General features: G+C 46.1%; 1 protein-coding gene across 1 annotated transcript; it reads left to right on the top strand.

Moving 5' to 3' along the window:
- Positions 1-1577: 1577 nt before the first annotated feature.
- RAB5IF (RAB5 interacting factor) lies at positions 1578-12574 on the top strand. Its single transcript, XM_039499429.1, has 4 exons — positions 1578-1795; positions 7524-7627; positions 10326-10455; positions 11994-12574. The coding sequence occupies exons 1-4, from the start codon at positions 1658-1660 to the stop codon at positions 12033-12035; spliced, it is 414 nt and encodes a 137-aa protein (XP_039355363.1). The 5' UTR covers positions 1578-1657; the 3' UTR covers positions 12036-12574.
- The last annotated feature ends 1892 nt before the right edge of the window (positions 12575-14466 follow it).

Here is a 14466-nt window from a genome sequence, read left to right as displayed (position 1 = left end):
GCTTTAAAAGGTTGGGTCTGGATGTGAAAATTTGCATTTTCCTCCTCCCCCGGATATTTCCTAGGAAAGCCACTTAATTTTGTTTGTCCTAAAAGTTCCCTTTTGCATGGCACGTTGTTTAAAACAGTCCCTTGAAGCTCTGAACACTTCCCAGGGTATACACTGGCCATGTCTCTCCCCTAGGAAGTTTACATACAATCCCACAATAATACATAAATTTTGCATTTATAATGTCATGGATCTTAAAGCTATTTAAACTTAATTCAATATGATCTCCCAAAGATATTGCCATATCTCTCACAAATACTTCCTCCCCACCTCCCAGGCAAGCGACTGGTGCTGCCTGCCCTGTGGGCACCTGCTCGCAAAGAGTATCTGTTGGGAGGGATGGTTGGTGTCTAGTGGACAGGGATGGTGTCCCTAGTCATAGGTGCTGGCTTCCCCTCTGCCCTGGTGGGTGTTTGACCCCCCCAGCTCCTGGTCCCGCCCCTGCCCTGCCTCTTCTCTGTCTCCTCCTCCTTCCTGGAAAGTCCTAAGCATCGCCAAACAGCTGTTAGGTGGTGGGAAGCGCTGGGAGAGAGTGGGAGGAGTGGGGACACAGCATGCTGAGATGGGGGAGAAGGAGGCGAGGAGTGGGGACCTTGGCTGCCAGTGGGTGCAGAGCACCCATTAATTTTTCCTCGTGGGTGCTCCAGCCCCAGAGCACCCATGGAGTCAGCACCTATAGAATCATAGAATATCAAGGTTGGAAGAGACCTCAGGAGGTCATCTAGTCCAACTCCCTGCTCAAAGCAGGACCAATCCCCAGACAGATTTTTACCCCAGTTCCCTATGGCCCCCTCAAGGATTGAACTCACAACCCTGAGTTTAGCAGGCCAATGCTCAAACCACTTGAGCTGTCCCTACCCTCTGTTTGCCAGAAGCTGGGAATGAGCAACAGGAGATGGATCACTTGATGATTACCTGTTCTCTTCATTCCCTCTGGAGCACCTGGCATTGGCCACTGTCGGTAGACAGGATACTGGGCTAGATGGACCTTTGGTCTCACCCACTATGGCTGTTCTTCTGTTCTTACCTGCATTGAGGCCCGTGGAGGGGAGGTGCTAGAGGCTGGCTGGGGTAGTAGATCTGAGAAGCTGCTGGGTGGAGGGGTGGGTTTAACCTGTGGCTATGCCCCACCCCAGAGGGGACGGCTCGCCTGTATGCAATACAGCTCCCCAGAGGAGACCAGAGAGCGTAGGAAGCATCAGAGGGACTGTGGGCTCTGCAATGGGACATCTGCCCCCTATCCCCCTGCAGCTCCCCTCCTCCCTGTGGCAGAGGTCCCCCAGCCTGCTCGTTCCCAAAGCCCCTCCCCCTCCTTCCCAAAGCCCCACCCCATTCTGCCGCTCCTGTCTCCAGCTCTCAGGCCCCACCCTCCAGGAAATAGCAGCAACGCTTTTCAGAATGACCCCTCCCTCCTGCCGTACGGAAGGGAACGGACCCTCTCCATCGTGCGATAGGGGGCGGTCCGGCTTCAGCCCCGCCCCCTCCCCTCCCTGGCAGGGAGAGGTGTGATTGGCTGAGCCCAAGAGCCGGCCGTCACGTGCGCCGCTTCCCTTGCAGTGACCGCGGGGCCTGAGGGCAGCGGGGCGGCCTGTGGTGGGGCCTGGGGAAGATGAGCGGCGCCCGGCGGAAGGAGGAGCCGCCGCCGCCGTCTCACCCGCAGCAGCACCTGGTGGCCAACGGCGGCGGCGCGCTGCGCGGCTCGGTGTGGGGCAAGGCGCTGCGGAGCGACTCCGCCTGGGAGGACAAGGTGCGGCCGGGGCCCGCGCGGGGTGGCCCGGCCTGGCTGGGCGGGGGGGGTGGTGCTCGTCTCCCCCTGGGTGCTGGGCGGGGGCTGCTGCCGCCCGCTGGGGGTCACCCGTGGGTGCTGGGGGGGGCTGCTGCCGCCCGCTGGGGGTCACCCGTGGGTGCTGGGGGGGGCTGCTGCCGCCCGCGGGGGGTCACCCGTGGGTGCTGGGGGGGGCTGCTGCCGCCCGCTGGGGGTCACCCGTGGGTGCTGGGGGGGGGCTGCTGCCGCCTGCTGGGGGTCACCTGTGGGTGCTAGGAGGGTTGGGCGGCTGCTGCTGCTGCCTGTAGGGTGACCAGACAGCAAGTGTGAAAAATTGGGATGGGGGTGGAGTGTAATAGGAGCCTATATAAGAAAAAGCTCCAAAAATTGGGACTGTTCCTATAAAATTGGGACATCTGGTCAACCTAGCTGCCTGCTGGGGGGTCACCTGTGGGCACTGGGGGAGGCTGCTGCTGCCTGCTGGGGGGGGTCACCCATGGGTGCTGGGGGGGATCTGTTGCCCACTGGGGGGGTCACCTGTGGGTGCTGCGAGGGTTGAGGGGGGCTGATTCTGCCTGCTGGGGGATCACCCATGAGGGTTGAGGGGGGCTGCTGTTGACAGCTGGGGGGCACCTGTGGGTGCTGGGAGGGTTGGGGGGTGTTGCTGTTGCCCACCTCATGGGGTCACCCGTCGGCAGTGGGAGGGTTGAGGATACTTTTAGCCTCATGAGCTGAGGAAGCCCTTTTAAAAGTGTTTTTCTCTGGCTTTTTTTTTTTTTTTTTTTTTTTGGCACATCCTTAGAAACCCAATTTGAGTATTTTTCAGAAATTTTTTCCTGTGAGACTAAAGCACAGAGACTTGGGGTGAAATTGCAGTGCTCTGTGTTGGAGACAGTCTATGTGCTGATTTCATAACTTTTCTTTAATAATTGGAGATATAAAACTTCCCATGCAAGCAGCTAAAGGCATTTTCCAACCTAGACTGCTCTTTAGGATACTGTGAATTAATTTGTGCTCATTTAGGTCAGGTCTATGCTATGAGCTTATATTGGTATAACTATGTTGCTCAGAGGTGTGAAAAGTCCACACCCCTGAATGATGCAGTTATACCAACCTAACCAATGCTGTTGACAGGAGGGCTTATGTCAACATAGCTACCGCCTCTCATAGAGGTGGCTTAACTATGTTGATGGGAGAAGTCTGCCATTGGCATAGTAGCATCTTTTACTGAAGTGCGTCGGTGGCACAGCTGCACCATTGCAGCTGTGCCTCTGCAGCATTTTAAGTGTAGACCTGTCCTGACTTTTATCAGTGAGCCATGTCTGATGAATGGTGTGAGCTGGAAGGAAGCTGAGATTTTTGGAATGATACAGAAGCAGGTAGTGGATTCCTACTGAATAGGGCACCTAACATCACACACAAATAAGCAATTTCATGTTTTGCATGTATAAAAAGGGAAGGAAAGAAATAGTTAAAATCTCTCCGTACACGTCTATTGCAATGAGATGTAGTTGTAGCTATGTCAGTCCTATGATATTAGAGAGAGAAGGTGGGTGAGGTAATATCTTTTATTGAACCAGCTTCTATTCGTAATAGAGACAAGCATCTGAGCCACACAGACATGAAGAAGAACTCTGTGAGGCTTTGAAAGTTTGTCTCTCTCTCCAACAGAAGTTGGTTCAATAAAAGATACCATCGTTCACAATGAGAAGCATATGTGGGAATGTGTTAAGTATTGCATGGTGGTTTAGACTAGTTCTGAATCATGCAATGCTAGTAAAAAATGTCAGTAGCTAGTCTACACTGGCCCTCCTACTGGTGTTGATAATGCTACAGCAGTGCTAGAAGAACAGTGGGTGGATTTCAGGAGACTTCTGGCATAGATGTAGCCTCTAGTGCAAGGGTGGGCAAACTTTTTGGCCTGAGGGCTGCATTGTAAATTGTATGGAGGGCCGGTTAAGGGAGGGGGTCATGGCCTGGCCCCTCGGGACTCCTGTCGCATCCAACCCCCCCCCCACACACACACACCGTTCCCTGATGGCCCCCCTGGGAACCCTGCCCCATCCACACACCCCTATCCCCTGACTGCCCCCAGACCCCTGCATCCCATCCAACTCCTCCTCTCATTCCTGACTGCCCCCCTGGGACTCCTGCCCCATCCAACCCCCCCCTCCCTGTCCCCTGACTGCCCCCTGCCCCATCCACCCCTCCTTCCAGACTCCCCGATCCGTGCCCCCATTCAATCCCCTATTCCTCCCCTGACCACCTGGACCCCTATCCACACCCCTGCCCCCCCCAACTCCCCTGCCCATTATCCACCCCCCCCCCTGCTCCCTTCCCCCTTACCATGCTGCCTAGAGCACCGGTGGCTGGCGGTGCTACAGCCACGCTGCCCAGCTGGAGCCGGGCCATGCCACCACCACCATGTAGCACAGAGACTGGGGTCAGGCTGGGCTCTGCAGCTCCGCTGCCCCAGGAGCTCACAGCCCTGCCGCCCAGAGCATTGCACCAGTGGCAGGGCGAGCTGAGGCTGTGGAGGAGGGGGAACACTGGGGGAGCAGCCAGAGGCTAGCCTCCTGGGCTGGGCAGGATGGTCCCATGGGCCGGATGTGGCACGTGGGCCATAGTTTACCCACCTCTGCTTTAGTGCTTGCTGTAGACTTGTTTAGGCTTAAAACACTTGCTGGCAGTAGTGGTATATTGGCAGACCCCTCTAGTGGAGAGAGAGCTTGTACTAGCAAAAGTTACTTTATCAGTATAGCTTAAACCAGGTACCTGAACAGGGTAGTCTGTACAGGCAGAAAGCCTTCTTTGCTGGTATGATTGTGTCTACCTTAGGACATAGCTATGTCAGTCGAAGTGGGGAAAAATTGCACTCCTGACTGGCATAACTGTACTGGCAAATCTTTAAACTGTAGACCAGACCTAAGGCTAGGTGAGTTTCATTTGGTCACATGAACCACCTCTACTGCAGAAATAGACAGTTCCCCTGTAATTTATGTAAAACAAATCATTTAATCTTTCTCTGCCTTAATTCTCTATCTGTAGTAAATGAGAGTAATGCCTTCCTACCTCATAGGAGTGCTGTGAGGATGAACTTCTTATCTATGAGGTGCTCAGATACTGTGGCGGTGATATAAGTAGATCTCCAGCTTCCTTTTGCTTTGCGCTCTGCCTGTACTGTCACCTTGTGAGTGTCCCAAGTGAATACAACTCCATATTCTCAGTGCAGTTGCCCCTTTCATGTCAATCATTTGTTTAGACTACTGGTTTAAAAGGGTTATTTGCTCCTGTTGTTCAGATCTTAGAATGTAGCTGGTTACAAATGTTCAGTGTGAGTTCTACAACTTACATATTTAGAGGACCAAAGTCTACTCTGTTACACCAGTATAAATCCAGAGTAACTGCACTGACCACAGTACACTCTGGATTTATACAAAGGTAACTAAGAGCAGGATTCAGCTCATTGACTCTGTTTTAGAGTTAAATCAAATTTCTACCTGCACAATCCAAAAATCAAAACTAGGAATAAGCCAAAGGAAACATCCAAATGTTAGTTATCTCTTGTAAGATGATAGTCATCCAGCTGGGCTGTTTGGGGAGTAGCACAGCGTAACTGGTGAATCTGAGGGCAGGTCTAAGCTACTGCTGCTCGTCGATCTAAGCTATGCAATTTGTGTTATGTTAGTAGCATAACTCAAGTCGATGTAGCTTAGATCTACTTTCCGCAGGGTTCACACTATGCTGTGTTGACGGGAGATGCTCTTCCGCCTCTCATTGAGGCGGAGTATGGAAATTGATGGGAGAGCGTTCTCCCATCAATTGAGCATGTCTTCACTAGACCCGCTAAATTGATGCCACTGCGTGGATTGCAGCAGCGCTCCATAGTGAAGACAAGCCCTGAGTGTCTGTCATGCTGTCATGGCTTAACTCTTCTGCATTTTTTTTTTCCAATTATAAAGGTCATGGCTACTCAATTCGTTGTGATTTTTCTTTCAGCTTTCATTAAAACAACACATTAAGGCCTGGATTCTCCAAAATGGATGCATATACCTGACTTTAAGCACATAAATTGTTCTGCTGAAGTCACTGGAACTACTTGCATGTGTAAATTAAGTTCCGCATATGTGTTTGCAGAGTCAGAGCTGTGATCTTCCAAATGGGAGCAGAGCATAAATAATACAGGGCTGCCTTCGAATTGTGGAGAGTAGTTGTTTTCTGTTTTTATAAAGTTGTATTTGGAGATGACAGAAAACCTGTAAAACCATGTCATTTAGGCATGTTACACATTCCTATTAAAATAAGCCTTAGTATCATTTTATATTTAAAAAAAATCAGTATTAGTATTTTTTTCTATTTGAATCAGATACTTTTTTTAGCAATTTAAAAAAAATAACAGTACATTTGGAAGAATGTGAGCCATGATTTTTAGCTGAAATTTTGACATTTTTGCATTTCTTGCTACAAGCGAGCTGTGACTCTGAACTTTTTGTTGTAACAACGCAATCAGCAGGGCAATAGCTTGAGTTTTCAGTGCTGTCTCAGTCATTGTGCAAATAAAAGGACTTCTCTGAGGTGCCACTGCCAACACGGCAAAGGAGTCATTAGAGCTCTTGCGGATGCTGCCATGGTTGAGTCACCTGAGCATCTTTCTTCTGTGTGCAAATGTTGCTTTAAAAAAAAAACAAAACTCTGAACATGATAGAAGATGAATTGATGAAGATTGCATCATTCAAATAAGAAATATCAAGCTTTTTGGAGAAATTGACTTCTGTGTAATATCAGTGCATGGAGAGAGGATGTTAATGCATTAATTTACCTGATTGGCTTCAAACAAGCTGAGATGCTGGGAAGTGTGGAAACCCAAACTAACTTTTACAACCCCATAATAAAAATTCTGTAGGCCAAATTCTGTCCTAAATTATGCTAGTGCTCGTATTTGAGAGCAGAATTGAATTTTGATTTGAAGTATGTGGCAGAATAGAATACAAGCGTTCTTAGCTTCATGAGCTCTGCAAGGAGAACAGGAATAGAAAGTTATGCATTACTGTCACTCAGCTATTCAGGTATGACTATATAGAGACATGGAATGCAGTTTAAGTAGATGCCATTTTTAGTCTCTTTGGAATAGAATTGAACTTTAAATCTTTTTTCATAACTGATTCTCCCCCTCCCCCTTTTTTTAACAGTCCCATGGAGACTCAAAATCTTTCCTTGCCAATGATGGTTTTTTATCTTCATGATTCATTCATACCTGTTTCTCTCATTTGTGGTGTGCCTGAGAGTGCTGGTTTTCTGGCAACATTTGTTTGTGGGTGATGGGAAAGAACTCAAGAATGATGTAGGCTTTTAAACTGGTAAAGAATATAAATAGCTGAAAAGTTGGAACTATGAACATTTTTAGTATCTAATTCTAAAACAAATGGACTAAATATCTGTTCTCTGTGTGTCCCACCAGTGGGAGAACTGTAAACTGAAGCCAGAACTTAGAAAAGAAGAGAGGGATGGGATCCATCTAGTGCCATTAGCTACTTTCAAATACTTTATATATAGTTACTTAAAATATTTTTTCTTTTGAAAAGCAATCTGTGTTCAGAGCCTTGATTTTTTTTCCCCCCCAAGTTAGTTGCATGGGGGGTTCTTATAAATGTTTTATCCAAACTAGATATTGTATGTGAGATATCAAACTGCTGTTTTTCTCTCTCCTCAGGATGAGTTTTTAGACGTGATCTACTGGTTCCGACAGATCATTGCAGTTATTTTGGGAGTCATCTGGGGCGTAGTTCCACTGAAAGGATTTGTGGGAATAGCAATGTAAGGTTTGTTACTTTCTTATCTGACGTGTTTTTTTTTTTTCAGATGTGGAGGTCACAATATCTCTAGTCTATTTTAAAAAGGCAAAGCAGTGGGGTGCTAGAAATGCATTAAAGTCTGACATTTCCTCTAAATACTGTATCATAGTCCAAAGGATAAATCATGTGATTTCATGAGCCAATTGGCACCTGTAACTCTTCCCTCCACCCCCCATTCTGAATAGTTTTTTTTACTTTAAAAACATCTCAGACTTACTGGAGAAATGTCCAATGTCTGTCTTTTAGAGCAGTGATTCTGAATATTTTCCATACCATGATGCCTTTTCCCCATACTGGGACCCCCCTGTCCGATGTAACTGAGATCTGTATGGGAAAGGCAGGGTGGTTACGAACCTGATAATTGTTTGCAGTTTCCAAGTTGAGTACCCTTGTTGTAGAATGTGTTCTGTACAGTCCCACTAGGGATGTTTGTTTGAAATGAAAAAGGTGTCTCCAAAACGGTAGAAAATGTAAACTGTAACAAGCAAAACATCATTCTTGGGGGTCTTCTGCTGTTCTCTCATCCCTCTCATGAGAGATACTATTTTACCAAAATCTGTACCTTCAGTATCATTGTAAGGGGAAGGGGCATCCAAAACTAACTTTTTATTTATTTATATCCATGCATATGTATAATAAAACCTCTAATCTGCCTAGATGTATGGGATCCTTGTTCCCGTCTTAGTAAAGACATCACAGTGTTATAGTGAGCAAACTAATTAATTAAAAATGTTATAACAGGGTTTGGAAAGTTTACCAGCCACCTATGAGTTAAAGGACCAAGCCTGCTAGACAGAAGTAAATACAGAAAAAGGGAAGGGCACCAGCGGCGGTGCTCTAGGTGTTGAAAAGGAATAGGACTGGGATTTCATATCGGGTGCTGTCCCTCAGTTCTGATGGGGGACGCCATATTTCTATCTGCCTGTGGCTAGTTGATGTCTTTAAAAACTTAAACCTTTACACCCCTCCAAGTTCTGGAAAGGAAGTTTTCTGTCTCCCCCCTTTTCTCAGACATCTTAGCTGCTGCAAGAAGGCAAAGGGAAAGAAGGTAGTCTTTGGTTCTCTACACTTTTAGACTGTTTTTGACCACAGGAGTCTTCTCCAGTGCCAGCTTCTGCTGGTGCTCATATTTTCCCCAGCAGCAGCAGTGTGATGTTGACACAATTCTGGAGAGTTGCATTGTTGCTCACATGGTTCATAATAGTAGCACTGAACCTGACTAGTCTTGTTAATACCATTGCGAAACCGCCTGGGAAAGCTCCGAGCAGCAGAGACATTGAGGCTGTTTGCAGAGTCTGGAAGAAAACGCTGTATCATTTTGCATCTTGAAGATTATCTTCACCACTCTTAGGGCTAGAAACACTTTTTGTGTTACTGAAACCTTAAATTCTGCAGAAATTGAGGAGTAAGAGCCCCAGGGAAAGCTTTATATTAACCACTGGAGACCTTGTTTTTCAGTTCCTGTTATAAATAGTTAAAACTAAACTACAGTAATAACAGATGAGAAATACTGTGTTCTTGCTTGTGTTCACTTACAAGTTCAGTGTGTCTTCCAGCTGTTTGTGTAAATGAGTTCCTGTGTGGAAGGTTATCAAAGTAACTGAAGCTGATATTTGGTAAACAGTGGAATCTTCCACACTAGAGAGCTTGTGTTTAACAGTTTCCTAATGTGCCAGAAACATTTAATGCAACTACGACTATTGTAGGTTCTCTGGTAAATGTTGTGCATGTTCTCTTTTAAGAGCAACATGGAAGGCAGGACTCCTGCCTTCCATTTGGCACAGAGCTCCAGTCTTTTCCCACCCTCCTCCTTTCATCCCACACAACTCTCCTTGCAAGAAGTGCACTGTTTGAAGGCAAGTTTTCACTTCCCAGATTGTCCCAATCCTGAGTCTCTTGAGGCCAGATTTAACGCTGCACTGGAGCTTGTGTGATCTCTGGGACAGGCTGATGGGTGCCCAAAGTTACACCCTAGCTGCGGTGGCCCTTAGCGCTGGCCAGGAGCACAGAATGTCCAGGGTACAGATCTACCCAGGCTGCATCAGATCCCCCCCTTTGGCCTGTCCAGGCCTGTCTCCGTGCTGCACCTGATTGTAGGGATCCCCTTCACACTAGCCTAGGAGGCAATAAAGTGTGGTCACAGAGGAACAGCAGATTGGGCCCTGGGTGTTTTAGGGTGAGATGAGCTCTGTTAGACTTGGGTTTAGTTAATTGGTGCTGAGACCAGGAGACTGATACTGTATTTAAGTCCTTGGTTTTTAGCTTTTATGCTGGTGATCTCCTGAGCATTTAACTACCAGTCCCTGCCTATAGGGCCACAAATCTGTGCTCTACTGGCAGAGTGTGATGGCGGTAATCTTAGGCTTGGATAAGAACTCATTCCCTGCTACAACTATATGAAGCCAGACTGTAGATGCACTTGTAGATCTAGCACTTGACAGGATGGGAAAATAGGTGGGTAGAGTTAACATTCCCTGCACTGGAGAGAATCTGCTCTTATATGCTTTCTTTCCAGAAGGCAGAAGAGTTTGAACTGGAGCCTCTAGCAAGCTGGGGACAGGAGAAGAACATCCTACTCCTTGGCTGTAATGTTGATTAGATCATTAGATGGTTTTATCCTGTAATTTGGAAATGATGGCTCCTAATATCTTTGTCCCCAGATTCTGCCTGATCAATGCTGGCGTCCTGTACCTCTATTTTAGTAGCTTTCAGCAGATAGACGAGGAGGAGTATGGAGGCACGTGGGAGCTAACGAAAGAAGGATTCATGACATCGTTTGCACTGTTTTTGGTAATTCCCTCCCCTCCTCCCCGCTTCCTTTCCAGTTGCTCCAGTTACTGTCTGTGGAGTAGTAATGATGAGATGTGAGTGAGTAGGAACATGCCATGGAATCCTAGGTAAGGGAGGGCTAAGGGGCAGAAACTTCACAGCAAGGAGAGAGGCTGTACTTCAGCAGTTGTAAGGTCTGTTAATTCTTAGTGCTCCCCCTCTCTCCAGCATACAGGTGAGACAAAACTAGGGGAGGTTACCAACACTTTGGAGGATAGAGTTAAAATTCAGAGAGATCTTGATAAATTGGAAAACTGGACTGTAGACAACAAAATGAATCCAACAAAGACAAATGTAAGATGTTACACTTAAGGAAGAAAAGGCAAATGCACAAATAAAGATAACTGGCTTGGCAGCAGCACTGCTGAGAAGAATCTGGGGATTGTGGTGGATCACAACCTCAACACGAGCTCTACTCAGTGCTGGTTCGGCCTTGGCTGGACTACTGTGTCCAGTTTTGGTCACCAGTGTATAGAAAGGATGTAGAGAAACAGGAAAGGATCCAGAGATGAGCAGTAAAGATCAAAGGGATGGAATGCAAGCCACATGAGCAAAGACTGTAGGAAGTGGGTATTTTTAGTTTGGAAAAGGAGATTAAGGGGGGACATGGTAGCAGCCTTCAAATACTTGAAAGGCTGCCATAAAAAACATGGAGAAAAGTTCTTGCCACAGAGGGCAGGGCAAGAGGCAATGGATTCAAACCACAGCAGATTTAGATTAAATCTCAAGAAACATTTCCTAACTGTAAGAACAGTGGGAGAATGGAACAGGGAGGTTGTGGAAGCTCTTTCACTGGAGGTTTTCAAAAGAAGCCTGGGTAGCCATCTGTCTTGGATGGTGTAGACACAACAAATCCTGCATCTTGGCAGGGGGGTTGACTAGACCCTTCTAACCCTATGGTTCATGATGATGGCAGTGCAACTTTATTTTTAAAATCTGCTCCCCATCTCCATCAGGGTGTAATCTAGAGCCGTGGCATTTGTTGTTTTGAATTCACTGCTCTTATCTTTCAGGGTCTCTGCTATGACTCAGTAATACTGCACCTTTAAAGCATTCCCCCGCCTCCTCCCCTCCCCCCAAATACTTGTGATCCCATTTGGGACTGTTTTGAAGCTGGCATAGATTCTTTGGTGGCACTTCAGCGTGGGGCATGTAGGACTCCAAGCCAATCAGATGGCAGACTGCACCAGTCTGTGGTATGTGACATTCCTTTATAGCTGTCCGCAGTGGCCCCAAGGTTGAAATTTAGTTTCCTGTCCAGTAGAGAGGCCTCTTGCTGAAAACAGCAAGGGATTTCTGATGGTAAAAATGACTTACCCCCTGGAGTTGCACCTTGGATTCTGTTTGTGCTTGTGCTCTAGCACCACTCACAGCACTAGCACGGCTTATTGAAAAATTCATTCTCTTTTGTGATAAGAGGGAGGGCGGTAAATGTTTGAAACCTTTCCACAGGGGCTTGATTAACCTTCACATTCTCTCCTTGTTTGTCCCCTCTTCAGGTTGTTTGGATAATCTTTTACACTGCCATTCACTACGACTGACAGTCTGCAGCCTTTGCCTCCCATTCCGGTGTTCAGTAAATCCAAGAACATTTTAATAAATCAGAGCCTGTAATGGACTGGTGGGAGATGAAAATCAGCCACCTTTTTGTACCAGTGGTCCGAGGAGCCTGGAACAGCCCCAGCTCCCCTAACAGAGAAGCAAGTCCGTCTTGATTTTATACAAGTGTTGCTTATAGGAACTTTTTTAAAAGCCATCACAATTTTTGAAAGCAGTTCAAGACTATTCAACTTTTGAACTTTTTCCATGACTTTATTCAATAACTGTAACAACCTCCTGTGTGCTAAAGGGTGAATCTGTTAATTTCATATGTGTAAATTACCTCACCCTCTGGATGAAATCTGTCATTAAATTGTGACTTGTCTTCCATTGTTGTCCTTCAGACATACAGTTTTAAAACAGCAGTCACTTTAAGTTACTTTCAGTGGAGAACACTGCAGCATTCAGGTAGTACATAGAGTTCAATGGTTGCCCTTGGCTTCTTTGAAGATAATTAAAGATGTGATTTATTTGAGTAAAATGACTATTGTTACCATTTTTTTTTTAAATTAAGAATCGTTTGATCACCAGAATTTTCAAATGCTCTTGGCTAAAGACATTGATTTTTAAATAATTTTGCTGGGGAGAGTTAGTGATCTGCTTTGGGAATGTTTAACTTGTAAACAGTGTTCATCATGCTTAGGACCTCCATCATGTTTCTGCTAGCCCAGAGGGCTACTAACTCAGTTCCCGGAGCCTACCTCAGAGTTCAGTAGTCTAGATGGACAAAATAATTCCAGAGGCATACTTTTAAATGTCTGAATTTAACTGCTTAAAATCTTAATTTTTTTAATAGTGTGTGTGTATATATAAGTTAAAGGGATTCCAATTCTCGTCATCGACAAATGCAGGAGACTAAAAATAAGTACAATTGAGGCAGCTAATGTCAGGATGCAGAATTACTAACTCTTTTAAAAGAGGCATTTTCCCAAGGACGGACGGCCTCCGGATTTCAGAGTTGGGCTCTTCACGATACTGAGCAAAGCACCATCTAAACCATCCGAAGAAGTGGGTATTCACCCACGAAAGCTCATGCTGCAAAACATCTGTTAGTCTATAAGGTGCCACAGGATTCTTTGCTGCATCTAAACCAGACATTGCTGAGCTATCCCGTCAGTTTTGAGCTACTCCTAGGTGTTGCCACAGAGGTAAGCTGGGGGCTGTTTACTTCTCTATGCTTAATTATATATCTTTTCACAACTTGTATTGACAGCGGTAACATGCACAGTTCTGCCTACGCAGTTATCTTCAGGAAGCAGTGCCACTGTGTGGTTTGGTTGTAGAATAGTCCCTGCTGTTCTAACCTATAGTTCAGATAAACTGGGGGAAGGTTTGTACCAAGATTGCCTTATGGTGAGAACTAGACCTACTTTTAATATTCTCTTGTTGAAATCCTACATTGTTTCCTTGTCCCTCTCTTCTGAAAGCTCAAAAGCCTAGAATTCATAGGTTTGCATAGAAAGTTAGGCACCTAAATAACTGTTTTCATTGCTGAAAGTAGGAAAGCTTCCCATTCATTTCCCTCACAAACTTTAATAGGGAGGATATCTACTTTGGGAAGGGAAATATGGTTAACTTAGTCCTGGCGAGCTGTGGAAAAAGAGGAGCTGAGGCTTGCTGCTATAGCAGTCTGAGTTGCCAGTTTAAAAAGTGAATGATCTCCTGCAGACTCCTAAACATGCTGCTCTCGTGTGTGTGTTAGATTTAAACCCTGCTGTGATTTTCTCCTCAGCTGTAAGCATTAATTTCCTTTGAGAAATGCCCTGTCCACTAGTTTGTTGTTCTTTGCTATCATCATAAGGTTGTGTTTCCTTAATTATCCCTACCCATCAATAAAATAAACCAGTGTATACTTGAAAGCAATCTATTAAATAATGTCACCTGACTAACCAGTTGTGTGGCTTCTATCCTCTGTCTTCTCAGTATTATAAAATGTTGGGAGCATGGGGCTTTTTTAATACCCTTATTTGTGACCACTAATCTTGATCTGGAGTCCATCGTGTATAATTTTGCCTCTTGGATCTGTGTCACAGGGTTGACATATACCCTCCAGAGGGGCAAGGAGGTCACTGGGATATAAAGCCTCATCTTCACTGATAATGAAATGAGAACTGACCATTTCCCTCCCTGCAAGCCTTGCGTCCGTGTAGCACACTGGTTCTTGCGCTGTGGTTGGCAAGCTCTGGTGGCACGTTGGAGCTGGGCACAGAAGCGCTGTGGGAGCCATGCAGACTAGGTTCTCTATAAGTTTTGTTTGTGCAATATGTTTGTGACTCCATGCACCACTATAAAACTTGCATCGTGTAAATTGGTGCATAGCTATCCTTGACCCTATGAACTGTTCCTTTTTATCATCCTGAGTGGAAAAGACAG

Source organism: Mauremys reevesii, linkage group 13, assembly GCF_016161935.1.
Source record: "Mauremys reevesii isolate NIE-2019 linkage group 13, ASM1616193v1, whole genome shotgun sequence".
NCBI classification, from domain to species: Eukaryota; Metazoa; Chordata; order Testudines; family Geoemydidae; genus Mauremys; species Mauremys reevesii.
Note: the sequence above shows the minus strand (reverse complement) of the source record. Positions and strands in the feature narration are given on the sequence as shown.